The following is a 25,572-nucleotide window of genomic DNA, read 5'->3' as shown; positions in this document are numbered from 1 at the left end:
GCATCCCTAGGTTGTACAACTCCAGGGAGTACCATGTATATTTTCAGGTATGTGAGCAGTGCCTTCCAGAGTGGTCCACAGAAGCTGCCTTGCAGCAGAACTGTCATTTAAAAACAATTTGCTAGTTACCAAATCTATATTAGGACATTAGCAGAAGTGAACATTTGTCAATTCACTTATAGTCTTATCATCCGGATAAATCATTCTTCTCATTTTTCCTTGGTATTTTTCACTCCTCTTTGGTGTACATTATTTTTGCATAGCTATAATTCAGAGTAGTCTATAATTTTGTATTTTGCTTTTTTTTTCCTTTTGCAAGGTATGTTATAAGCTTTTCTATGCTGTCACTGTCCTTGTCATGGTCGATAGATAATTATTGTACCAAGTGGATTTCAATGAATTATTTGACCACTTGACAATTAGCTTATTTCCAGTTTTTCACTATTGTAAAGAATGAGCAGAGGGCAAAGGAAGCTCTCATTTGTTTACTGTGACCCATGTGTCAGTCACTATGCTGGGTACTTACCTCACTTATTCCTCTTAATAATTATTTTTGGAACTGAGACGCAGGCTGGTTAAGCAACTTAATTCTATGAGTTGATGTATAGTCAACTCTTACTGTGTGTCAGACACTTTGCTACCTACTTTTCATATAATATCTCATATCTCACTATGTCCTATAAAATGTGTATTATCATTTCTCCTCTTCAGGAAGTGATACTAATTTTAGGAGAAGTTTCCCCAAGGTGTCACATCAGAACTTGGAGAGGACAGAGTTGAGCCTAGGTTTGTCTGAGCTGTCTAAAACTCATGGTCAGACTGGGCGTGGTGGCTCACACCTGGATGTAATCCCAGCACTTTGGGAAGCTGAGGTGGGTGGATTGCTTGAGTCAGGAGTTCGAGAACAGCCTGGGAACATGGTGAAACACTGTCTCTACAAAAAACACAAAAATTAGCTGGGTGTGGTGGTGCATGCCCGAAATCCCAGCTACTCAGGAGGTTGAGATGGAAGGATCACTTGAGCCCAGGAGGTGGAGGTTGCTGTGAGGGGAGATCATGCCACTGCACTCCATCCTGGGCCACAGAGCAAGACCCTATCTCAATCAATCAATCAATCAATCAATGAATCAAATGAGTGAATAAAACTCATGGTCAGTATAATGTCAGCTCCACGGGGGTATTTGTTTTTCCTCTTGTTTTTGTTCTCTGCTGTGTTCTCAGTGCTGAGAAGAATGCCAGGCACATAGTTGGTACTCAGTAAAGGCTTGTTTTTTTTTTTTTTTTTTTTTTTTTTAAAGACAGAGTCTCGCTTTGTCGCCCAGGCTGGAGTGCAGTGGCCGGATCTCAGCTCACTGCAAGCTCCGCCTCCCGGGTTCACGCCATTCTCCTGCCTCAGCCTCCCAAGTAGCTGGGACTACAGGCGCCCACCACCGCACCCGGCTAGTTTTTTGTATTTTTAGTAGAGACGGGGTTTCACCGTGTTAGCCAGGATGGTCTCGATCTCCTGACCTCGTGATCCGCCCATCTCGGCCTCCCAAAGTGCTGGGATTACAGGCTTGAGCCACTGCGCCCGGCAAGGCTTGTTTTGAATAACTGAATGGTCTCAGCAATAGGTAAGCAGCTTGAGGTCAGGTTTCTTTGGCTCCTACATCTTTGTTTTTTTTCTGCTGTATCACTGTCTCAGGTACAGGTGAGTAGAAAATAAATTCTTACAGGCAGACACAGACACATATATTTATGAATTTGTGTGTGTGAGCCTTTTTATCTATTTAACTTTTATTCAGCTTTAAAAATTTTTATTAAATTTTATTTTTTAAAGCAGTTTTAAGTTCACAGCAAAATTGAGTGGAAGGTACAGAGATTTCCCATATACCCTCTGGTCCCCACAGTCCCCTGTTATGAACATCCCCTGGAGAGTGGAATTGTAATTGTTACAGCTGATGAACCTACATTCACACAAAGTCCATAGTTTATATTAGGGTTCACTTTTTTTTTTTTTTTTGAGACTCAGTTTCGCTCTGTCCCCTAGGCTGGAGTACAGCGGTGCAATCTTGGCTCACTGCAACCTCTGCGTCCCAGGTTCAAGCAATTCTCCTGCCTCAGCATCCTGAATAGCTGGGATTACAGGCATGCACCACCACACCCAGCTATCTTTTTTGTATTTTTAGTAGAGACAGGATTTTGCCATGTTGGCCAGGCTAGTCTCAAACTACTGACCTCAAGTGATCCACCCGCCTCAGCCTCCCAAAGTGCTGGGATTACAGGCGTGAGCCACCACACCCGGCCATTACAGTTCACTCTTGATGTTGTATATTATATAGTTTTGGACAAATGTATGATGGCATGTATCTACCACTATAGTATCATACAGAGTAGTCTCACTGACCTAAAAAATCCTCTTTGCTGTGTCTATGAATGCCTTCCTCCCTCCTAACCCCTGGCAACCAGGATCTTTTTTACTGTCTCTATAGTTTTGTCTTTTCCAGCATGTCATATAGAATGCAGCCTTTACAGATCTTAGTAATATGTATTTAAGGTTTCTCTACGTCTTTTCATGACTTGATAGCTCAATTCCTTTTAGGGCTGAGTAACACTCCATTGTCTGGATGTAGCACAGTTTAGTTACCCATTCATTTACTGCAGCACATCTTGGTTGCTTCGAAATTTTGGCAATTATGAGTAAAGCTACTATAGACATCTGTATGCAGGTTTTTGTGTAGATGTAAGTTTTCAACTCCTTTGGGTAAAATACCAGGGAACGTGATTACTGGATTATATGGTAAGAGTATGTTTAGTTTTGTAAGAAACTGCCAAGCTTTTCCAATGTGGTGCTACCAGTTTGCGTTTCCACCAACAATGAATGAGACTTCCTATTCCTCCCCATCCTGTTCAGCAGTTGGTGTTTTCAGTGTTTTTGGATGTTGCTCATTCTGATACATGTATAGTGGTGTCTCATTATGTGTGATCTTTTTCTTTCTTTTGGTTTATTTTGTTAGGAATTATTGTGAGAAATGCAATTATGAAAGCAAATTGTAAAAACATTTTACAAGTTCTTAAAAATATATTATATTGATTTTTGTTTTTGCTGCTTATATAAGTGTGTCTTATTAGTGGACATGCAAAAAATGGTCCAGTTTCACTGCTACCTTGCCAGTGCTGTTTTAAAAAAATTCTTTACTAATGTTATATGGGAGTACATCAACACCTCAGTCTTTCAATTTATTTCTAGTTCATTATTTGCTTATGGATCTTTTACGAATGTTCTATTTAGCAAGATGTCATATTTGTTTTGAAGCTTGGTGCTACTGCCTCCTAAACGATGAATGTTTTTCAGGTCCCAAACCGGTTGTCTTCCTGCAACATGGCTTGCTGGCGGATTCTAGTAACTGGGTCACAAACCTTGCCAACAGCAGCCTGGGCTTCATTCTTGCTGATGCTGGTTTTGACGTGTGGATGGGCAACAGCAGAGGAAATACCTGGTCTCGGAAACATAAGACACTCTCAGTTTCTCAGGATGAATTCTGGGCTTTCAGGTATGTTTGAATTGATAATGGCATGGATGTATTTCCTTAGTACTCTTAAAGCAGGCAACAGGATTCCAGCAGAAGAGGCAGATAGGTGTGTACCTCTGAAGTTGTAGGAGAGGGAAAGTTGGTGTCTTTTGAAAGGTTTTAAACGTTGCTAGGAATTTAATGACTAGCAGTTAGGTAAATTTTAAGCAAATGGTTACATTAAGATTTACATTTAGTTAGGAATTCTTAAGTTATTTTGGCATTTCTGGTGGTGTGGGTGCTGCTGGGTAAATGTTGCTCCATAACTTTCCTGCTTTCTCCATAAATATGTAATCCAGATGTTCACTTTTCTTCTTTCCAGAAATTCTCCTTTCCTCCCTCTTACTTCTGGCTCTACCAGTTAATTGCTATATGACATTGGACATCTTACATAAGTCTCCTGTGTCTTGGTTTCCTCATTTGTAAAATGGAGCATAAGAAACACCTACCTCATAAGGTCACTGGGGGCTTAAAGGAGAGGATGCAGAGAAGGAGCCTCCACAGAACCTGGCACATTGTATGAACTTGCTAGGGGTTGGCTCTTCTCCTGCCATGGCAACATGCGCACGCGTATACCTATATGCACACTTGGGTTTTGGTCTATGTTCTGGTACCAGGTATCAGAGAAAGTCAGCAGCACTATAGCAGCCTCCAGGCTGGCTTCCCATTTTTAAAACCAGAGGCACCCCTGAGGACGTGAAACACAAGAATGAGAGTTTTTACCAAAAGGCATATACAAGAATAGGTTTATGGTCACGCTATTTGTAACAGTGAAAAACAGGAAACTACCCAAATGCATGTCGGCAGTGAATGGATAAAATGTTGTATATTTTTATAGTAGAATAAGAATGAACAACTTACAATTATATGCAGCAAAAAATGGATGAAGCCAGATACAGAAGAATACACGCTGTATAATTCTACTTACAGAAATATTTAAAAACAGGTGAAACTAATTTCTGGTGTGAAAAATGAGGACAATAGTTACCTTTGGTAGACACAACTGGAAGAGAGCCCAAGGGGGCTTCTGCAGTCCTGCTGGTGTTGTTTCCTGGACTCACTGCTGGTTTTCCCAGCTGTGTTTAGTTTGTGATAACTCATCAAACTGCATACTCAGTATGGGTGTGCTCTTCTATTTTATGTACTATTTCAATGAAAGAGTTCCTTTCTTGGATTACAGTTACGATGAGATGGCAAAATATGACCTACCAGCTTCCATTAACTTCATTCTGAATAAAACTGGCCAAGAACAAGTGTATTATGTGGGTCATTCTCAAGGCACCACAATAGGTATGTATGTAAATAAAACTAGAAGTTGGTATAAATTCTTCATTACAGAGTTTGTACTTTTCTTAAAAGTGATATATAAAAAGATGTTAGTTCAAATTCCATTTGTTTTTAAATGCCAAGCAGAAATAATAAATAAGATAAGGAATTTTGGTAACATTTAGTCTTCTGTGAAAATTCATGGTATATGGTTCTCTTGAAATTGAAGAAATTAATGTAAGCCACAATATATTATATGTTTTCCTAGATAAAGCAAGATAGGGATGGGAAAGGGTAGAAAACAAGTAGTTTCTAAATTCAGAGGCTTATATAAAGAAAACAAGAAAATATACAGCCTCCTGAAGTTAAGTGGAATATAACTAACTACAGGTACATTTGGTTTACAAAAGATTTTGAAAAGTTATATGATTTTAATTTATGCTGATTATATAAGTAATGCATATTCACTGTAGAAAAGCAGAACTGAAGATTTAGCAAAATTAAAGAAAATAAAAATTGCCCATAATTCTAGCAAGCAAGAGTCTTTGTAATTAGGGGCTAGGAACCTGTCCTATAATTTATTTAATCTCCCTTTTAATGTTTACTATGACTAACACCTTAGTGTTCCCGTCACATGCGTTCCTTAGAACATATTCCTAGAAGGAGCCTTACTATATGAAAGATATGAATGTTTTTAAGGGTCTCAAAACATGTGGTTATATTGCCAGAAAAAGATGGAGTTAGGCATTTTTCTTTATTTATAGTTCTTCTTTCATGACTTGCCTGCTTGAGCCCTTTGCCCCACTGCTTCCTGAAGTGACATTCTGGGACCAGGTGGCAAGACGTCAGAGAGGGTTGTATTAATTCATTTTCATGCTGCTAATAAAGACATACCAGAGACTGCTTAATATATAAAGAAAAGGAGGTTTAACGGACTCACAGTTTAATGGATTGTGAGCTAGGGAAGCCTTACAATCATGGCAGAAGAGCAAGGGCAGACAAGAGAGTGAGAGCCAAGCGAAAAGGGGTTTCCCCTTATAAAACCATCAAATCTCCGCTGGGCGCGGTGGCTCACACCTGTAATCCTAGCACTTTGGGAGGCTGAGGCGGGCGGATCATGAGGTCTGGAGATCGAGACCATCCTGGCTAACACAGTGAAACCCCGTCTCTACTAAAAATACAAAAAATTAACCAGGTGTGGTGGCGGGCGCCTGTAGTCTCAGCTTCTTGGGAGGCTGAGGCAGGAGAATGGCATGAACCCAGGAGGCAGAGCTTGCAGTGAGCCGAGATCGTGCCACTGCACTCCAGCCTGGGCGACAGAGCCAGATTCCGTCTGAAAACAAAAAACAAAAAAACCCAAAAAAACCCCATCAAATCTCTTGAGACTTACTACCACAAGAACAGTACTGGGGAAACCGCCTCCATGGTTCAATTATCTCCCACCAGGTCCCTCCCACAACACATGGGAATTATGGGAACTACAATTAGAGATGAGATTTGGTTGGGGACACAGTCAAACCACAGCAAGGGTTAAAATATATTTTAAAGCTAGGGGATTCCAAATGTGTGAGTTCCTTTGAAATCATTGGTGGTTTATTTGAACGTGGTGTCTGTTAATTGTTCGTTGGAGGAGGGGCATGGGGGGCATAAAGGTGATGGGGTGAGGCTCTTGGAAATACAGCCTGTTATTTACATTGTAAAAGGAACTGGGAAGATTTTCTGGTTCCCCCAGCCTGGATTTCTTACAGTGCTTATCTAGGTTGAGATTTGGAACAAGCATTAACAAATGCTTGATTGACTAGTTTAACCAAATTCAGTGTTAGGGCACACGGAAGTTCAGAGGGCGCCATGTCAAGTGTTTTGCCTCCTGCTAGTGGTGGTGCTTGCGTGGGTCTCAGGCCGCCACGAGAGGGTGGGCCTTTGTGTTTCCTGAGAAGGAAATCCCAGAAGATGGAATTCCTGTTTTCTTCCCTTTGTTCTCACAGGTTTTATAGCATTTTCACAGATCCCTGAGCTGGCCAAGAGGATTAAAATGTTTTTTGCCCTGGCTCCTGTGGTTTCAGTCGACTTCTGTACTAGCCCTATGGCCAAATTAGGGCGACTACCAGATCTTCTCATTAAGGTACTTGGACCCCTCCCATCCCTCTCCTCTCCCCACATATTTCCTCCGAGATCTGAAGAACTGGAAAGTGGAGGGAGAATCTACCTTCTTGCCCTGCATTTTGATATCAGTGGAGCAGTGGGCTTTTCTTCTTCCGTTTACCCCTCCTTCCAGACCCGGGGGCTGCCGTTTCCTGCACACTGGTGCCACGTGTACTCATGGTTGGCATGTGTCAGTACAGCTCTGCCCACCTCACAGGGAGCGCAAGGAGAGTCTGGGAGAAAATAATTTAAGCATTGGTGGTGTTGCCCTTTATCCCATGAGGGGAGCCTGTGCACCGAGGATGTAGGAGATGGCAGGTAGGAAATGTTCCCAAAAGCCCATCCCTAGCTACACTGAGGGTGACCTAACAACGCTATCATTATTGTATTTTATAATATGGCTCCTAAACACAGCCAGTAGCTTCCTCGGGGCTCTGCCCTAAAGCTGTGGCACCCGAACCTCTGTTCAAGGAGGAAACAGATTTCATGAAAAAGAGTTTTAAGCTAGGTAAGAGCAGATGGTCTATTATGCATGCAGTATATGTCTTTTATGAAATGTATGTTTACACACACACATATGAAATTCTGTATAGAAATATATACATGAAATCAGGTATAACATCTCTCATGGACCATTTAGAAGAGTTTAACAGGAAAGATGGAAACTCAAGGCAGTCCTCCTGCCTTGGCCTCCCAAAGTGCTGGGATTACAGGCATGAGTCACCATGCCCGGCCAATAAAAAAATTTTTCAAAACAAAATAAAACAAGAAACAAGTGGTGGGCTGGATTTGGCCTGCTGGCCAATAGCATTGAATTAGATGGACACACCTCCGGCAGACATTACTGATCAATCATAGTCTTGACTGTTTCTTAGAAGTAACCACTGATCCATCAGTCACATGAAAACTACTTGGGATGGCCCTGGGAGGGGTGATCATTAAGGCCCTTTCCCATTGGAGAAGTCTGCTGTAAACTTATTTTTCTCCCTCCATCTCTTCATTTGGAGAATTTCAATACACCTCTGTAGTGTGTGAATTTTGCTTTGGTAAACTTCTGCAAAAGCATCCTGGTTTGATGTCCACTGGCTGCCATTCTTTCCTGAGACCATTCGTGGAGACACTGGGTACTTGTCTCTGCTTCTGAGGTGAATCATGGAGACCTATGCACCAGCATGAAATGCTGAGATGTTCTTGGGTTTCTTTTTATTTTGTAGGACTTATTTGGAGACAAAGAATTTCTTCCCCAGAGTGCATTTTTGAAGTGGCTGGGTACCCACGTTTGCACTCATGTCATACTGAAGGAGCTCTGTGGAAATCTCTGTTTTCTTCTGTGTGGATTTAATGAGAGAAATTTAAATATGGTATGCATGTTTATAGTAAGACTTGATTTTCTTTCATCTGTGAATGTGCTTATTTGTGTTGAATGATGTGGGAGAGGCAGGAATGACCTCATCAGAACTCTGAAGGGTCTTTCATTTGAGAGGCACAAGCATGAACTTTGGCCAATGCCTAGAATATGGTACCACCTGCTGCTATCCTCAGGCTGGCTGTGGTCACCTTCTTATGTTGTACCTGGATGGAGTCTATTGAATGAGGAGATCTGTCACAAATTAAGTTGTAATATTTATATTTACTCTAGTGATTTGTTTCTTTTAGAAATTATTATAAGTGGTAGACATAAAGATGGGAACAGTAGACACTGGGGACTCCAAAAGGAAGGAGGGAGAGGGAGGAAGGAGGGAGAGTGACAAGGGCTGAAGAACTTCCTATTGAGTACTATAGCCAATATTGAGTACTGTGGTTATGGGATCAATAGAAGCCCGCATCTCAACATCATGCAAGCTACCCTTGTAACAAACCTGCACATGTACCCCCCGAAAAAAATTACTCTAAGTATTTAAATTTGGAATGGCCATTTTTATGCACATATGTGTATGCTTGCAGTGTGTGTGTATTTATAAAAATACATTTTATAAAATGTAAACCCATTTTATTTTATAGAATGTAAATCCTTGGCCAATACTATGCTCGTGTTTCTGAATGTATTTATTTGTTAGTTTGTCATGTGGCATTTTGAAAAAAAAGGGTTAAAATCCTGGAATAAAGGCCCTAAGGAATTTAAGTGCCATTTTCCTTTTGTCTGGTAATTAAAGCAAGGTGTGATTGTTATATGAAATTTGGGAAATTCATGAAAGCATGAAGAAGAAAATGAACATGCCTTGTAAACGCAACCCACACAGTCCCGTGCTTACCATATTGTTGTACCTCCTTCTTAAGGACTCCGTGTGTGGTTGTATGTATTTTTATAGGACAGATTTTTAGTCAAATAATTTTTTTCTATCTCTGATCTCATGTACTTGAGATTATGGCTCTAGTTTTTAGTGCTTTGAAGGGCAAAATACAATGTTTATTATCAATGTCACCTTAATGCTGTTTTCATTCTTCATTTCAATGTATTTATTTTGCAGTCTAGAGTGGATGTATATACAACACATTCTCCCGCTGGAACTTCTGTGCAAAACATGTTACACTGGAGCCAGGTAGGCATTCCGGGAATGCATTTGGGGCTCATGTAAAATCAACATCAGAAAGGTCTGGGCATGAAAACCCTTCCCAAATAGAAAGACAACCTGCTTACACATCTGATCCGGTTTTCTTCCGCAGAGTCCTGGGTTTTTGTCATCGTGCTTGTGTTGCTTTTGATATCTGTAGTGGGGCACACTGTGTTATACGTGGGTCACAAACAGCTACTGGGGTTGACATTTTTCTTTTCCCTCCTCTCCCTTCCTCAAATCTCAGGTTAATATATTCTCTCCCTTTCCTTCTCCCTGCCTTTCTTTTCCTCCCCGTTTCCTCCCCTCCATCTTTTTCTCATTGAGTCCTAGATTTGTTTTATTTGTGTGTTGCTTCATAAAGAGTGATTTTAAAGCTGTTTCGAAGATAGAAACTGCTGTTGCAACATTAACCCCTGATCGCAATATGCTTAGAACAGCAGTGAACAAACTGGAGCTAAACCAATGATAGATGTGAATGGGGGCCCCTGACTTTTGAAATACAGTTTTGATTATTTTATCACTTAAATAAGTCATGTTCATTCTAGAAAATTTAGAAACTACATGTAGAAAAAAATTATCTTAAAATAAAAATAGAATCATTCTATAACCCTAGACAGAGAGGAAATGCATATCCATAGATATTGAATGTCTCTGCATTCTATTCTATACCTCTTTTCAAAACGATGCTGTTAAAGACATGGATAGAAATAGTAGATGTAGAAATAGATTGATTTTTCTTCTGCTTACTGTTTTATAGCTTGCTTTTGTTTTTTTCACCTGACAATATGTCAGGGACTTCTTTCTACCTCAGGACATAATTTTGTGCCATTTATTTTTCAGCTAACTTCATTTTCAATATGAAACCACTCACCATTTAAGCCCTAAACCAAGATACTGTAGGTGTCTTGAATAGTAATTCCAAAAAACACCTGGCAGTCACTGCTTGCATCAGAATCACCAAATTGCTTTAGAAAGTACACCCTTTAATAAATCATTGCTTTAAAAAAGTATTGGGAGTTGGGATTATAGTGGAACTCTTAGATTGGCTACCCTCCAGGCTTATAAAACAAAGACTCCTGTGTCCCAATCATTTGGACTAGAGAATCTGTACTTTTATTTTTTGTTTTATTTTATTTTTTTGTCTGTCGCCAGGCTGGAGTGTAGTGGTGCGATCTCGGCTCACTGCAACCTCCACCTCCTAGGTTCATGTTTCTCCTGCCTCAGCCTCCCGAGTAGTTTTATTATTTAAAAAAAAAAAATTTATTGAGGTATAAGTGACATACAGTATTTAAAGTATACAATTTGATATATTTCAGTGTTTGTGTACACCTGTGAAACCATCACCATAATCGACACAGGAAATATATCATCATCCTTAAAGGTCCCTCCTGCCCCTTTGTGACACCTCCCCCATCCCTCCCCTCCATCCCACTGATCTGCTTCCTGTCGCTGTAGCTTAGTTTGCATTTTCTAGAGCTTGTAGGAGAACAGTCATGCAGTTTATACTTGTTTTTGTCCAGCTTCTTCCACTCAGAATACTTGTTTTGAAATTTACCTATGTTGTGTATGTCAGTATTCATTCCTTTTTATTTCTGAGGATCTGTATTTTTAAAAAATCTGCCTGGTAGATTATTTTGCTCAACCAGGTTTTCGGCACATCCTGATACTTTCATCTCCTTCTTCAGTTGCCCCAGGAACTCTGACAGTGCCATAGTTCTCCTCTCCCTGGGGCTCATCTCTAAGGAACTAGGAAGAGCCTGGCCTCAGGCTCTTGGCCCTTTATAGTAACTAGAAGGCTGAGAGTTAAATGTCAGTCCCTCAGGGGCAGTTTGTTGTGGCCTAAAAGAGGGGCATCTGGAATGCAAATAGTTCATGACATGCTGAACAGCACATGCTTACCACTTAAGGAATGCCCCCAAACCTTCAAAAATCCTCAAATTCACAGAGATTGAGGATTTCGGTTCTTGGTTCAGGTCTCTGCTTTTCTCCTTGGTCACATTTATGCTTATAGTCACTTGTTTTCTTCATATACCCTGTCACTAGAATCTCCTACATTTTTGAGGATGCCTAGAACCTCTTACCTAATGGACATTTTCCTAAAAGGCCCAGTGTCTGTCACCTCAGCAGTTTTTGCACCCCCAGAGATGATGGAGGGTGACTGAGCTGCCTGGAGGCAGATCCTGAGCTTTCCCACCAGCTTAGTGACTGCCAGCAGCCCACGCGCAGTACACGCCAGGCCTCAGCAAAGGACAAATGGCCACCAGACCTGGGATGTCAGAGGCCCTTGGGAATGTTGAAACCAAGGCTGTCCTAGACCAACCCTATTTTATATTACAGACCTGTGTTGCTTCGCCCTTCTGTGTCTTGGGCCACCACTGAGCATGGGGCTTGCAGTAGAGATGTTGGATTGGCTGTCATCCAGGCTACTGCTCTTGTTCCAGCCCTCTTATCCAGCAGCTAGCCAGGGTCAAAGGCTGCAGGCTGAGGGCCGGGCACTGCTCTGTGCCCCATTTGTGACCTGGTGACTTTAGATTCTAGCTACCGTGGAACATACCTCCAGAATATTTGCAAAGCCCAGATTTGCTGTAGAAGGCAGCCTGGTCCTTTGCTCTTCTGCCCACTGTACCATCTTTTGTCAATAAAATGGTTGGTTGCTTTGTGCAGCCGTTGTGTCAGATCTTCCCTTTGGCCCTCCCTCCTCTGGGCTGTTGACTAGGGGCTGCCACTGGTGCAGGCTGCAGGCTCCAAGAGGCAGCGCAGGAAAAGGCTTCTGTGGAAGGTGACCAGGCCTGGATGCCGGGCAGGCTGGGGCTAGAATTCAGATGTGGCATTAGAGGGCTCTTGTGGTATGAGTTTGGGGTTGACCTTAAAGGCCATTTTGTTTACAGTACCTTCAGAAGTTTTTGTTTAAATAATTAGTATTAACTTGTTAATAAATTCCATACCTCGTTCTTTAGTGGGCTTTTAAATTTAGTGTACTCATCTTTCCATTCTCCTTATAAACCTGATGAGTATCACAGCTCCCCAGAGCCAAGACTTGATATTACTGCTCACTTTCTCCCTGGCCCTGCCCAGAGCCCGGGTACTCTTGCCTGTTTGAAGAAGGCCATCCCAACATAGCTTTCCAGTGTTGTTCTGAACTACCTAAGGTGCTACTAAAAATACAGGTTCTTGGGCCTGTCTGAGACCTGTGGAGACTCTGAATTCCTAGGACTGTGACCCTGGGATCTGTGTTTGAATAAGTACCTTAGATGATTATGATGTGCTCTTGTTTTTTTTTTTTCTTTAAAGGGAAAAAGCATACTTTTGGTAGGCTTTTAAAGAACACTGTAAAAAGGATATTTGTTATCATTTTGTTATATATGTAATACGTTTTATGAAATTTTAGAAAATATGTGAGTGAAAGAAAAATGACTTGTACATCTAGCACCCAGGAATAGCCACTATTAATATTTTGGTATAATCTTACAATTTTGTAATATAATCATTTCCATTACAAAAATCAGATCATACTACATCTGCTTTTAAGTAAATATTCATTTAATGAAATGTCATTATATTTGTTAGATACAAGCTTAGTTGTTGTATTAGAGACCCTAAAATACACCTGATAAATAAAGAGTTTCTTTCTTTCTCATAATAAAGTTTAGAGAGCGGTGGCCCAGACTGATGACAGTGGGGGGTTTGGCTATGTTCCATGAGGCCGTGCAGGGACCCAATTCCCTCCAGACTATAGCTCTGCCATCCTTGGGGTGCTGTTCTCTTCTGCCCGGTTGCACCTGGGTCACCTCCATGTCTCTTCCAACTCACGGGAAGGCAGGGGAGAGGGAGCTCAGGGCAAGTGACTGTGTGTGAAGGAGACAGCTCAGAAGTGAGCGTTATGGCCATAGACTGGCTGCTCGCAGGAGGATGAGGATGTGGTTTCTATCCTGGCAGCCATGTGCTTAGGGAAAGCTTTGGGGATTGTTACTGAAAGGAAGAAGGCAAGAATGGGCATGGGGACAGTCTCTGTCCCAATTAAAAATGCCTTTCCAGGTCAGTAACTAAATTTTTAAAATATTTGTCATAAAGGGCAGTTTTCTGTTGCTTGAATTTTATTATCATTTTTTTACAGCAATAGTTGTTTTGCAGTCGTAAGTCATCTGTCCTTATATGTTAGTCAGAGTATTTTCTTAGGATGATACATTCATAGTAGTAGACTTAGTAGGGAGAGGGTAGGCATAGCTTTAACACTTCTGATACATATTGTACTTTAGAAAAGTTGAACCTGTTTACATTTTTGTTACCATTCAAGACCTAAATATAATTTTTTAAATTTCATTTTAAAACCATTTATCCTAACACTATTGTTTCCTCCTGATCATTATCTACATATACTCTGTGATATGATTATCACAGAAGTATAACCTTAGTGTATATTCAGTTTCATTTTCTTTTTCCACTTAGTATTGTTTATGAGATTATTTATGAGGCATTTTCTGTTTCTATTTTATTTATATTTATGACAGTGGCATACTCCTTGTATATATTTATGTAACATATTTACCCAAATATCTATTATTGGGCTTTAGTTTATTTCCAGGTTTTTGTTACTGTAAATCATCTTAATACTTTTCTTTTGAAATACCCTTTCAAGTGGATAGCTTGATGTCCTAAGTGACTCTGAGCACAAAGTCAAAGTTAGAACTTCAGTCTGAGCTATAGGCAAGTTTCAGCTTTGTATTCTGTGCTCTCGCTGGTGCTTCATATACATGCTGAAGGACATGTGACAAAGTGGTGAACTGCTGTCTGTGTTCAGTGGCAGAATAGTTTGCATCAATATATTTTCACTGACAAAGATGGGGAACAGATGTACCAACAGGTGCTGTGAATCCAAATTTTGTTTTGCTTGTTAAATATGCCACAGGTATTTAATATCTGTCATTTGCAATGGCAAAAACAGATGCCAAACATTTGTCCTGTAACAATCCCCTGTAGTGTATCATCTCACTCTGTCTTTTATTACATCAAACAGTAGAATTGTATGTAGTTGATAAGAACAGACTTCACATAAATCAAAAGCAGTTTTGACAAAGAATGTCTGGGCATTTCTTTTTACCAGGCGCCACCTTGTGACCAAAACTTACTATTTCCTTTTTTTTGTTTTGTTTTGTTTTGTTTTGTTTTGTTTTGTTTTTTTGAGACGGAGTCTCGCTCTGTGGCCCAGGCTGGAGTGCAGTGGCCGGATCTCGGCTCACTGCAAGCTCCGCCTCCCGGGTTCACGCCATTCTCCTGCCTCAGCCTCCCAAGTAGCTGGGACTACAGGCGCCGCCACCACCCCCGGCTAGTTTTTTGTATTTTTAGTAGAGACGGGGTTTCACCGTGTTAGCCAGGATGGTCTCGATCTCCTGATCTCGTGATCCACCCGTCTCGGCCTCCCAAAGTGCTGGGATTACAGACGTGAGCCACCGCGTCCGGCAAAACTTACTATTTCCAATTCATCAGGCTTGCCAATTTTTGAGTTTAATTCTTGACATACATTTAATTTGAGAATGTAGAGGAAATAAGGATTTGCACTATTTTGAATTTTAAAAATAAATGACTTTTTGCTAATATTTTGTATTATACTGTTTTAAATATGAATTAATGTAAATTTCAATACAATTTCAATTTCATGGCTCTAGTATCCCTAACTAGTTAGAGTTGTGCTGGCATGCAGTACTACTTGGTGATTATACTGGTACCAATACTCAAGAAAAAGTGTTTAATCAATACGATCATTAAAATTTGACTAAGTAATATAACTAGACAAGTAGAATGGGTACATAGAAAATATACAGTTGTCCCTCAAGTATCTTTGGGGACTGGCTCCAGACATCACCCCCAAACCAAAATTCAGAGATACTCAAGTCCCTTATATAAAATGGTGTAGTATTTGCATATAGCCTATGCACATCCTTTCATGTGCTTTAAATTATCTCTAGATTACTTATGATGCTTAATACAATGTAAATGCTATGTAAGTAGGTGTTATACTGTGTTTTAAAGTTTGTATTTTTTATTGTTTTATTCCAAATATTTTCAATCTGCAAAATATCACTTGGTTGAGTCCATAGATGGAAAACTGTGGATATGGAGGGCCAATGGTATATTACAATTATTTTATCTATATATATATATCCATCTGTTTCTCTCTCTATATATATACATATATGTGTATGTAGATATGTATCTGTCTACCTATATTTCTCAAGTAAAATCACTAACTCTTTGAAAAAGCTTAGGATGCAAATTTCAGCAGAAAATGTCAGCCTAAAGTTCCCCTAGCAGGAGCAACTGTTGATTTAGTGTATTTGACAGCATACGTGCATAGCTGCTTTCTTGTGTCAGGTGGTAGCTGCTTAACAACCATACAATGAGAAATTGAGTCATTCAGTCAAGCAGAGCAAAACCATGCCATTTCAGTTAAAATAATGCCTTGGAAATCAAGAGTAAATCTGGATATTGGTATAAAGTTGATTTCCGAGGTCGTGGCTAGCTCCAGCAACCTAGGATGTTATCTCTAACTTTGGTGTCAGATAATTCTTTCCTAAATTATCTTCTTTTTAGGCTGTTAAATTCCAAAAGTTTCAAGCTTTTGACTGGGGAAGCAGTGCCAAGAATTATTTTCATTACAACCAGGTAAAGTTTTTAGTCTTTTCATTAAAGGGGGCCCTGAAAACTCATCAAGAAAGCCAGCCTGGCCTATCAGGATTCTGGCTAGGCTCGGGTGCTGTGGGAAATGTTTGGGGGGAGTTGACTAGTGTTTGTTTTTCATCAGTCCATTCAGAACAATCCTAGCTTTGTAGCTGATATTGTGGGCTGGGCCTCCTCTCTGTCTTGTCCCCAGCTCTAAATAAGAATCATCACTGTTATGCATTATTCAGAGTAATCACGAACACAGCCTGTAGAGTCAGATAGTACTAGGTCTGTTATCTGGTAGCTGTGGGGCCTTGGCCAGATTACATTGCTTAAGCCTCTTCTTCCCTGTACTAATAAAATTAGCATTTTTGAGCACGCACGCTAAATACACGGAAGTGTGAGACACTTTGCTCTGTTTTTAAAATTTAATTCCCAGAACATCTCTGTGACATAAACATGATTATCTCTGACTTAAACATGAGGACAATGAGGCTTAGAGAATTTCTGTGACTTGTCTTACACCCAAAGGGAGGAAGTAGGAGGGCATGACTCCAAACTCTTTCCAGCCACTTGGTTCTGTTGCCTTGCGTCTACTACCTATGGAGTACAACACCTTCCTTGCCGGGGATTAAACATTCATTTTGGTGCCCAGCCTAGGGTAGCAGCTCCACAGCTAGTGGCGATTATAATTAGCATTCTTTCATTTGGGGTTAGATTTCTTTTTTTGTGCTGGTAATGGTAACTTGAAAAGATACTCAAAGGGATTTTAAAAATTTAGTTTGTTATTCTTAGTCAAACTTATTAGACAATGTTTAATGGAGATTGTGCTCATTGTGATTTTGAAAATTAAAACAACAACGAGGCTTTCTGTGGTTCCTTTTCATTGTAGAGTTACCCTCCCACATACAATGTGAAGGACATGCTTGTGCCGACTGCAGTCTGGAGTGGGGGTCATGACTGGCTTGCGGATGTCTACGACATCAATATCTTACTGACTCAGATCACCAACTTGGTGTTCCATGAGAGCATTCCGGAGTGGGAGCATCTTGACTTCATCTGGGGCCTGGATGCCCCTTGGAGGCTTTATAATAAAATTATTAATCTAATGAAGAAATATCAGTGAAAGCTGAATGTGAGCTGTGTACCACCAAGTCAATGATTATGTCATGTGAAAATGTTTTTGCTTAATTTCTGTAAAACATTAGTTTTTCTTTCCCAGGCCTTTTGTATTTTTATATCCAAGAAAATGATAACTTTGAAGATGCCCAGTTCTCTCTAGTTACAATTAGACACATACTAGCTATTTTTTCTTTGATTAGGACTGGAATAGGAAGCCAGTGTCTCAACCATAGTATTGTCTCTTTAAGTCTTTTAAATATCATTGATGTATGAAAAGGTCATTATATCCATTCTATTTTAAAAATTTAAAATATACTATATTGACTTTTTGCCCTTCATAGGACAAAGTAATACAAGTGTTGGAATTTTAAAATTGTGTTATTGGTAAATCTGTCACTGACTTGAGCTAGGTATAAAATTATGCAGTTTTCATGTCCTTGCCTTAAAGAGTGCTCTAGTCTAATGGTCTTGTAGTTAGAGATCTAAATGACATATTATTATGTTTTCCTGCAGTAGGTGCATAGTCAAATCCAGAAATATCACAGCTGTGCCAGTAATAAGGATTCTACAATTAATTTTATGAAACCTAACTGTGACAGCTGTGATTTGACACATGTTTTAATTGCTCAGGTTAAATGAAATAGTTTTCTGGAGTCTTCAAAAACAAATTGCACTGATAAAAAACCAAAAAACTATGTTTTAAATGCTTGAAGACCGATACACTCAACCATCTATGTTCATGAACTCTTAATTTCATGGCAGGCCATAATTCTACTTATCTGAGAAGCAAATTCCTGTGGAGACTATACCACTATTTTTTCTGAGATTAATGTACTCTTGGAGCCAGCTACTGTCATTACTGATCACATCTGTGTGAAACCAAAGCCCCGTGGTTGCCCATGAGAAGTGTCCTAGTTCATTTTCACCCAAATGAAGTGTGAACGTGATGTTTTCAGATGAAAGCTCAGCTCAGGGATTCATTTTGTGTCTTAGTTTTATATGTGTCCTTATTTTAAATATGCCTGCTTCACGTCTCTATGTTGGGAAGTCCATATTTGTCTGCTTTTCTTGCAGCATCGTTTCCTTACAATAATGTCCAGTGGACAAAATGACAATTAATGTTTTTCTGATACAGTTACTTTGGCTGCAGTAACAATACAGTGCTTGTTATTGGCTAATACAGGCAGGCAGAATACTACTTTGTAACTTTTAAAGTCTTACTTAAACTTTTCAATAAAATTGAGTGAGCCTTATAGGCCCAAAGAATTGTGTGTATGTTTTTTCTCTTTTATTTAATAGCCATCTGATTCTCCCCTTTCTCCGGTGGCAGGACTTGGAACTGTTCTCTAAGTTAATGTGTTTACTCTGGGAAATGAAGGGCTACCAAGTAACTAGTGATTTTTAAAAATCATTTTTTTGTTTGCCACAAGAGGGCACTCTTGGCTTTGCTTGCAAATCTTCCCACGCTCCCTTCCCTCACTACTTTTTCTAAGATTTTCTCCAGCGTTCTTCCTCTAGGGAAGGTAGAGGACTTTGTTGCTTTATGAGCGGGTTGGTAATTTGATGGCCAGCCATGGTAGTATTATTTCTGTTCAGGAGTATAATTAACTATTGCCTAGTGGATAACATCTGGCAAACCTTCTCAAGGAATAGCTGCCCCTCAAATGTAAACTGAAAATGAAAATTTGCCTAATAGGTAAATGAGTGATCAGAACTTCAGATGTGGTTGGGGGATGGATGGCAGGAAAAGGTTTTAACTCAAGCCTCACACATATATAGGACTGAAATTTAGACTAGTGACATCCCCAAATAATGATTATTTTGTGTTTGTGGGTATTAAAGGTGTTAATCTGTTAAATGTAAACATTAAAAATATACTGTAATTTGATCTCTTGTCATTTAGTTTTTAATGTATTAAGAGATTTTCAAAAGATAAGTCACCCTAATATGTTGTGACACTAAAAGTCACCTTTGAATAGTAATTCTGATTTTTAAAAGTTACTCAACCAGTACTTCATTATGTTGTGCTAGGTGCAGATTTCAAGTTCAATTCCAAATTAAGTAAGCAAAACTCTTTCTCTGTCAAATTGTCTTAGCATTACTAAAAATAATACTTTTCATAAGGCTTTGATATTTGCAATAACCCCTTTGACGGGTGAGGCGAGTATTTGTTTCTCTACAGGCAAGGGAATGCCTTTTTAATGGGGATGATTTTATATGCCTTAAACGTTTCAGAGAGGTTGGTGAGAGTTTCACCAGTATGAGTGAGTAGAAGCGCCCACTTATATGCGACGTGTAAGTGGATCAAAATATGAAGTGTTTAAAACCAAATATGCACAAGTATTTGGACTAATAGGAGCATCAAGGGAGTGTCTGGAGGAAGCTGACATCCCCACATTCTTCATCAGCATCTCCTATTGTTTTTGGCATGACTAATAAATGTTTTCTGAGTCTTTTGTAAGGTGTCACACAAAAGCAGCTTCAATGACCCCTTCCAACACCAAACTCCTCCTGAAGAGATACTTACCTTGGAACCAACACTGGCCCTTTTCTGCTCAGTTTGGCTGTAACTTGCTTTTTAACCCTAGTTAGTCTTGTCTTGACTTTTCCAAGACTGCATTTTTAATCTTTAGTCCTTAAAATGAAGGATTAGATTTTGATATTCGAGATCATTCCACCTCTACGAGTCTTCCCTGTTACATAACACTATACATCTCTAATATCCAGGAACAGTTTTGGTTAGACAGATGCCCACATGGCTTTACCTAATTTGAGAAAGAAAAAGAAATCATAAAGGTCATTTTAAAAAAGGGATGATGTGATTGGTAACAGGCTTTGCTACCTACATGTTCTATTTGCTGGGGGAAGGGGAGCGGTATCCACAGTCTTTTGGTAAGTTGGTGCCATATAACTTTGAGATTGTGATTAGTGTGCACAGACTTGATTGTTGTACTCTCAGAAAAGTGACTTGACTCCTGTGATAAGCAGAAAATAAAGGATTCCTGTCCTCCAACCCTGCCAGAAAAACCATGCCAATACAAAAATGATACGCAGGAAGCCATGATCAACTGGAGAAGAGATGGCATGGCCAAAGTTCTAATGCTACCTGTCAGACAACACCCCTTTTTGCGGAAAACTATCAATCGGACAAGAAATGGTGTGGGCAAAGTTCTAATCAGAAAACACACCGTTTTAGGGAAGACCATCTTTATAGGTGAGTAGATCCAAACTACATCAAGCGGTACTCCAGAAAAATTTAAAAAAAAAAAGATTTTATTTTTTAGCCTCAACTTACAGCTAATATCCTTTAAAATGAATCTTGAGTCCACAAATATCTTTTGAACACTCATTATATAAAAGACGCAATGCTTGGCACTGTGAGAAGTCCTAGAAGATACACCCGGTGCTCTAAAAAGACCTATTCATCTAGCAAGCTATTACATGCTTGTGCAAATGAAAACTGTTCAAAGGTGCAAGTGTGCCAAATTCAAGAAATGATACCATCTTAGTCAGCACTTGATAGTGTTCAATTTTATTTTGGTCCATTAAGTGATACTGTTTTTGGTTACCTGATATATTGTTCAGCATTCCACATGATATAGAGTGGAGAACTAATACGACTGTAATTCATCAATTCCCCTGGGATGTTTGCATTTGTATGTTAGACAAAAATTTCTGTCCTGGTCAGCTGCAAGTGCAGAGATGGCAGAGAAGCTTAGTTGCAATTCTTCAAAATGCCACAAAGTCAGCGGGCAGAGTCTGGACAAAGCAGGCTGAAGCCAGAGCTCTCAAGTTTTACTGCCCACAGCTTTCTGTAATCAGTACATGGACACTATTCTAACAGCAATAGACGATGGATGCACCAAAGCAGAAAATGAATGGGTTGGTTGGGGCTGGGGGCTCAAAGGAGACAGTCTTGACAGCAAATCTAGCAGCTAAATCCAAATTAAGCAAACCTGCCAATCCCACTCACTTAAAAAAAAAATCTGCAAGAGCAACCAAAGCACCCAAGCATGATAACTGAGACCACAAGAAAAGGACAATGTGTGCTGAAAGGAAATTTGAGGGCTAACTTCTGTTGAGGGTAAATTTGAGCGATATTTTGCTTATGAGCAGAAACCCAATTGTAAGGCTGAGAAAGTGAGCTCTAATGGTCCCTTTGGAGCAGTGAGAAGGACACTCTTCTCTGAAACACTGCATCAAGGACAAGACCACATCTAGCAGGAATGAGAAAGAAAAGTTTCTGGGTTGCCCTAAGAGTGAACTGAAAACAGAACTGGAGAAGGGAGAGGTTGGGGGGGTGGTGGTGCGGTGGAGGTGGACAGCCTAGCAAGGACAGGTTGTTTAATTGGAAGAAACCAGGGGCCTACATTATACCTATTTTCTGCTATCATAGAGAAATCAAAGCAGCAGCATCAGAAAAATTCAACCTCGTTCCCTTTTTGCATTGGCTGTCAAGAAACTCAACGCTGCTTCTGGACCTTTATCTCATCAATAGCAAATATGTCAGCAGAATATAATAACATTTTCATGGCACACTGGGTTAAATAAAAAGGCTACTGTAGGGCTGGAGGCTACTGCTGAGGGCTCCTGGGAATGAGCATCTAAGGAATGTCAGTATTCCATCAGTGGCAGTTAGTGGACACACACCGGTTAGGAGATTCTGAATTACAAATTGGCCTATTATATGCATCTATATCCTATATATTATATATTATGAATTGGCCTATTATATATATCATATGTATGCATATATACCATCTATTATCATAGTTTTAGGTCCATATATTGGTCCATATTTTTGTAGTATTTGTTCTTTCCTCATAATAGATTGCTTTATATCTTTTATTTCTCTTTACATAACCTTACTTGATTTTAATTTCAAACTTCTCAGTTATTCTTTAGGTAACATGTGGAGTACAAATTTAAAATACCATGCATATTACTTTGTGTGTTTTTTGTGTGCTAGGGCCTATGATTTTACTCCTGTAAACCCACAGCAGTGATAATAATCCTACTTCTCGGCAGGGTGAGGAAGACAGCTCTTTTGAGGATTGGATAAAATCTATTCAAATAAAACATTCAGCCAATCTGTGGCACCTAGTAAGTGGGTTTTACACGGTAGACATTATTTTTCCATTTAATACTCTCAATTTCCCTTTGTGGGGAATCGGGGAGAATAAGAAAATGTAAGCTTCAAGGAGTGAAGGGCTGGACCCAACCACATAGATACAAGACACTAAGCAAGAATCAGGAGTGCTCCTCGGCTTCAAAGCTGGTGTCCAAAACGTCTATCCTCTAAGGCACCCTTGTGTCGTGTCATGTGTCAGACTCCGCGTTGAACGCGACGATTTTTGTGCTGTTCCCAGGGTCTCCCAAGAGCTCTCCTTGTACCTACCTCCTTATGCTGGGTGGTCCCTGGCCCGAGGACCCCAGTTGGGTGGCGGAGAAACGCAGGGGATAGAGACGAGCCCCTAGCCCGGCTCTGTGGGCCCGGAGTGGACTCAAGGAAGGGAGGCGGAGGGCGAGGGCCAGTTGGCCCCGCAAAGCCAACAAGGGGAAGGGCGGGGTAGTGGCGACATCACCTGGTCCTTCAACAGCCTCCTGGGAGGCTTCAGTAACGCACATCTCTTTCCCTTGATGAACAACGCAGGTGGTTTGCTGAATTAAGTGTTCCCACCCCAAATTGAGATACAACGGCTTTTTAGCCAGATTGGCGCAGACTGGGCGTTAAATCCAGCATTTGGGCGTTAAATCCAGCATTTCACTGGCAAAGCGGAGCCTGGCTGCCGCGAAGCCCTCTTTCCGCTGTGTGGTGCCTCCCGGCTCCGATCGCTGGCCTAGCGCCCCGGGACGCGCCGCCGAGGGTAGCTCAGCGGCCGGGCTGCGGCCCCTCCAGGAGAGCCTGCGTGCGGGGTCTCTCCAGCTTGCTGCCCGCCGGCCAGGAAAACTCTGCGGAGAAGCTGGAGCTGGCGGAGGTTCCCATCTGGCCACCCGTCGCGTCTGATTTCCTGAGCTGACCGCCACCGCCGGCGGTCGGGAACCAGCGGTTCCCTGTGCGAAGGGCTTGTTTCCCGATCGCCGCTGGACAGACCGCAACCGGGTTCGCATACAGAAAACACCCGAGCTACAGACTGCATGTCGTTTTAAAGTTTTTAAAAATGCGATTATGCTTGCGTCTTTATGAAAGCACATGGATACAGTTATACGTGTGCATTAAAAAATACAAACTATTCTGCACTGATTGCAAAGGAGCGCTTTCTGGTGGCAATGGAAACGGTCTAGTTTGGGACCTGTGATGACACACGTGAACTGAGTTGCCAAACTCATAGAAACTCCACACGGTAGATCTGTACATGAACACATTATCGTGTGTTAATTGTAGTCAACTGAAAAATCAGAACTTACGTGAAAAGTACTAAGTGCCATTGCATACACGCACATTTAAAACCCGATAAGATGCCGTTATAGATGAGCACATTTACAGCAATCAAGAGCCACTCTGCCTGGCTGCTTTCTTATTCAAGCTTCGTATCGCCGGGAAAGGCATGGAAAGGCAGCTGACATCACTTGGGGCGGGGCCGCGAGTCCTGTGAAAAGTCGGTGGGAAGAGAGCAGCAGCCGCAGCTGCCTGCACAGCCTCGTCATGAGCTACCAGAACTCCTCCGACCCCCAGGTCCTTTGCAGCTCCGAGCAGCTGTTCCTGCAGCCCCTGTGGGACCACCTGAGGAGCTGGGAGGCCCTCATACAGTCGCCCTTCTTCCCGGTCATCTTCTCCATCACCACATACGTGGCCTTTTGCCTGCCCTTCGTGGTCCTGGACATCCTGTGCTCCTGGGTGCCCGCCCTGCGGCGCTACAAGATCCACCCCGACTTCTCGCCGTCCGCGAGGCAGCTGCTACCCTGCCTGGGGCAGACCCTCTACCAGCATGTGATGTTTGTGTTCCCCGTGACGCTGCTGCATTGGGCCAGCAGGCCAGCCCTCCTGCCCCACGAAGCCCCCGAGCTGCTCCTGCTGCTGCACCACATCGTGTTCTGCCTGCTACTCTTCGACACGGAGTTCTTCGTGTGGCACCTGCTGCACCACAAGGTGCCCTGGCTGTACCGCACCTTCCACAAGGTGCACCACCAGAACCCGTCCTCGTTCGCGCTGGCCACGCAGTATATGAGCGTCTGGGAACTGTTTTCTTTGGGCTTCTTCGACATGATGAACGTCACGCTGCTCGGGTGCCATCCGCTCACCTCCCTGACCTTCCACGTGGTCAACATCTGGCTGTCCGTGGAGGACCACTCCGGCTACAACTTCCCTTGGTCCACTCACAGACTGGTGCCGTTCGGGTGGTACGGGGGTGTGGTGCACCACGACCTGCATCACTCTCACTTTAACTGCAACTTCGCTCCGTACTTTACACACTGGGACAAAATATTGGGAACGCTGCGGACTGCATCTGTCACAGCGCGGTGATGTGGCTGCGGTGGGTGCCCCTAAGACGTGGGACTGCTGTGCCTTTCACACTTGAATCAAGAGAAACGCCTGAGCTATAGATATTTTTTACGGCAACTAACTTATTAACCGATGAAAACCACAGATAAAACCTGATGTATTTTTGTAATGTGACAAAGTAATTTACATACTGTTTGTGTATCAATACAATTTTGTGTTCTTGGTATTCTTAGTCTAGCTCACCGCAATAGCCTTGAATCCTGGATATGAATTAGACATTAATCACTGGCATATTTAGAGTATCTCTAAAATGACTTGTTTGTAGAATAAGGAATTTTCTATGTTTCAAAGTGTTCTAAAACCTGGCTTAAAGAACATATTTTTATGGGTGGTGTTGACTTCTGACTCTAAAAACAATCAAACATGTTTCTGCTGGACAGTGACCAAGATTATAGTACCTTTTTATATTTTTTATAGAACTGTATATTTATTTGGAAAGAAATGTTATTCGTGCTTTAAAAAAGAAAAAAAAAAAAGAACATGAATCAAATAAGTATTGACTCCCATTTCACTGGCATTTTGACTGACAAAAAGGGAAGAGGGAGTGGGCATACCAAATGTGCTTCTAGGCCTCCATCAGCCTTACCATGGAAAGAGAGGAATCTGGGTGTAGGGTGTTCTGTCAGGGGTTGTTGGAGAAAAGGAGGCAGGAGAAGGGGGCCTGTTTGTCCTTGTGCTCTAGCAATTTCATGGAGGAAAAAAATGCTAATGCTCCTAATGCGTTTCAGCTGATTTCTGCATAACAGGCAAGTGATAGGATTACTCTGTGAAGTTT

The 25,572-nt window shown here is 41.2% G+C and overlaps 2 protein-coding genes across 3 annotated transcripts in view; both read left to right on the top strand.

Moving 5' to 3' along the window:
- Positions 1 to 18,556, top strand: part of LIPA (lipase A, lysosomal acid type) — a 39,274-nt gene extending 20,718 nt beyond the window's left edge. For both annotated transcript variants that reach the window (XM_005565904.5, XM_005565905.5), the window contains exons 4-10: positions 3,335 to 3,533; positions 4,732 to 4,841; positions 6,803 to 6,939; positions 8,174 to 8,320; positions 9,428 to 9,499; positions 16,103 to 16,174; positions 17,064 to 18,556. In XM_005565904.5, coding sequence (XP_005565961.3) covers positions 3,335 to 3,533; positions 4,732 to 4,841; positions 6,803 to 6,939; positions 8,174 to 8,320; positions 9,428 to 9,499; positions 16,103 to 16,174; positions 17,064 to 17,297 — 971 coding nt within the window. In that variant the 3' untranslated portion in view covers positions 17,298 to 18,556. The remainder of the gene's footprint in view (positions 1 to 3,334; positions 3,534 to 4,731; positions 4,842 to 6,802; positions 6,940 to 8,173; positions 8,321 to 9,427; positions 9,500 to 16,102; positions 16,175 to 17,063) is intronic.
- A 5,360-nt stretch (positions 18,557 to 23,916) lies between these two features.
- Positions 23,917 to 25,287, top strand: CH25H (cholesterol 25-hydroxylase). Its single transcript, XM_005565903.5, has one exon. It carries the CDS (start codon positions 23,940 to 23,942, stop codon positions 24,756 to 24,758), a length of 819 nt encoding a protein of 272 aa, XP_005565960.1. The 5' UTR covers positions 23,917 to 23,939; the 3' UTR covers positions 24,759 to 25,287.
- Positions 25,288 to 25,572: the final 285 nt, after the last annotated feature.

The sequence above is a fragment of the Macaca fascicularis genome, chromosome 9 (genome assembly GCF_037993035.2).
Source record: "Macaca fascicularis isolate 582-1 chromosome 9, T2T-MFA8v1.1".
NCBI classification, from domain to species: Eukaryota; Metazoa; Chordata; class Mammalia; order Primates; family Cercopithecidae; genus Macaca; species Macaca fascicularis.
Note: the sequence above shows the minus strand (reverse complement) of the source record. Positions and strands in the feature narration are given on the sequence as shown.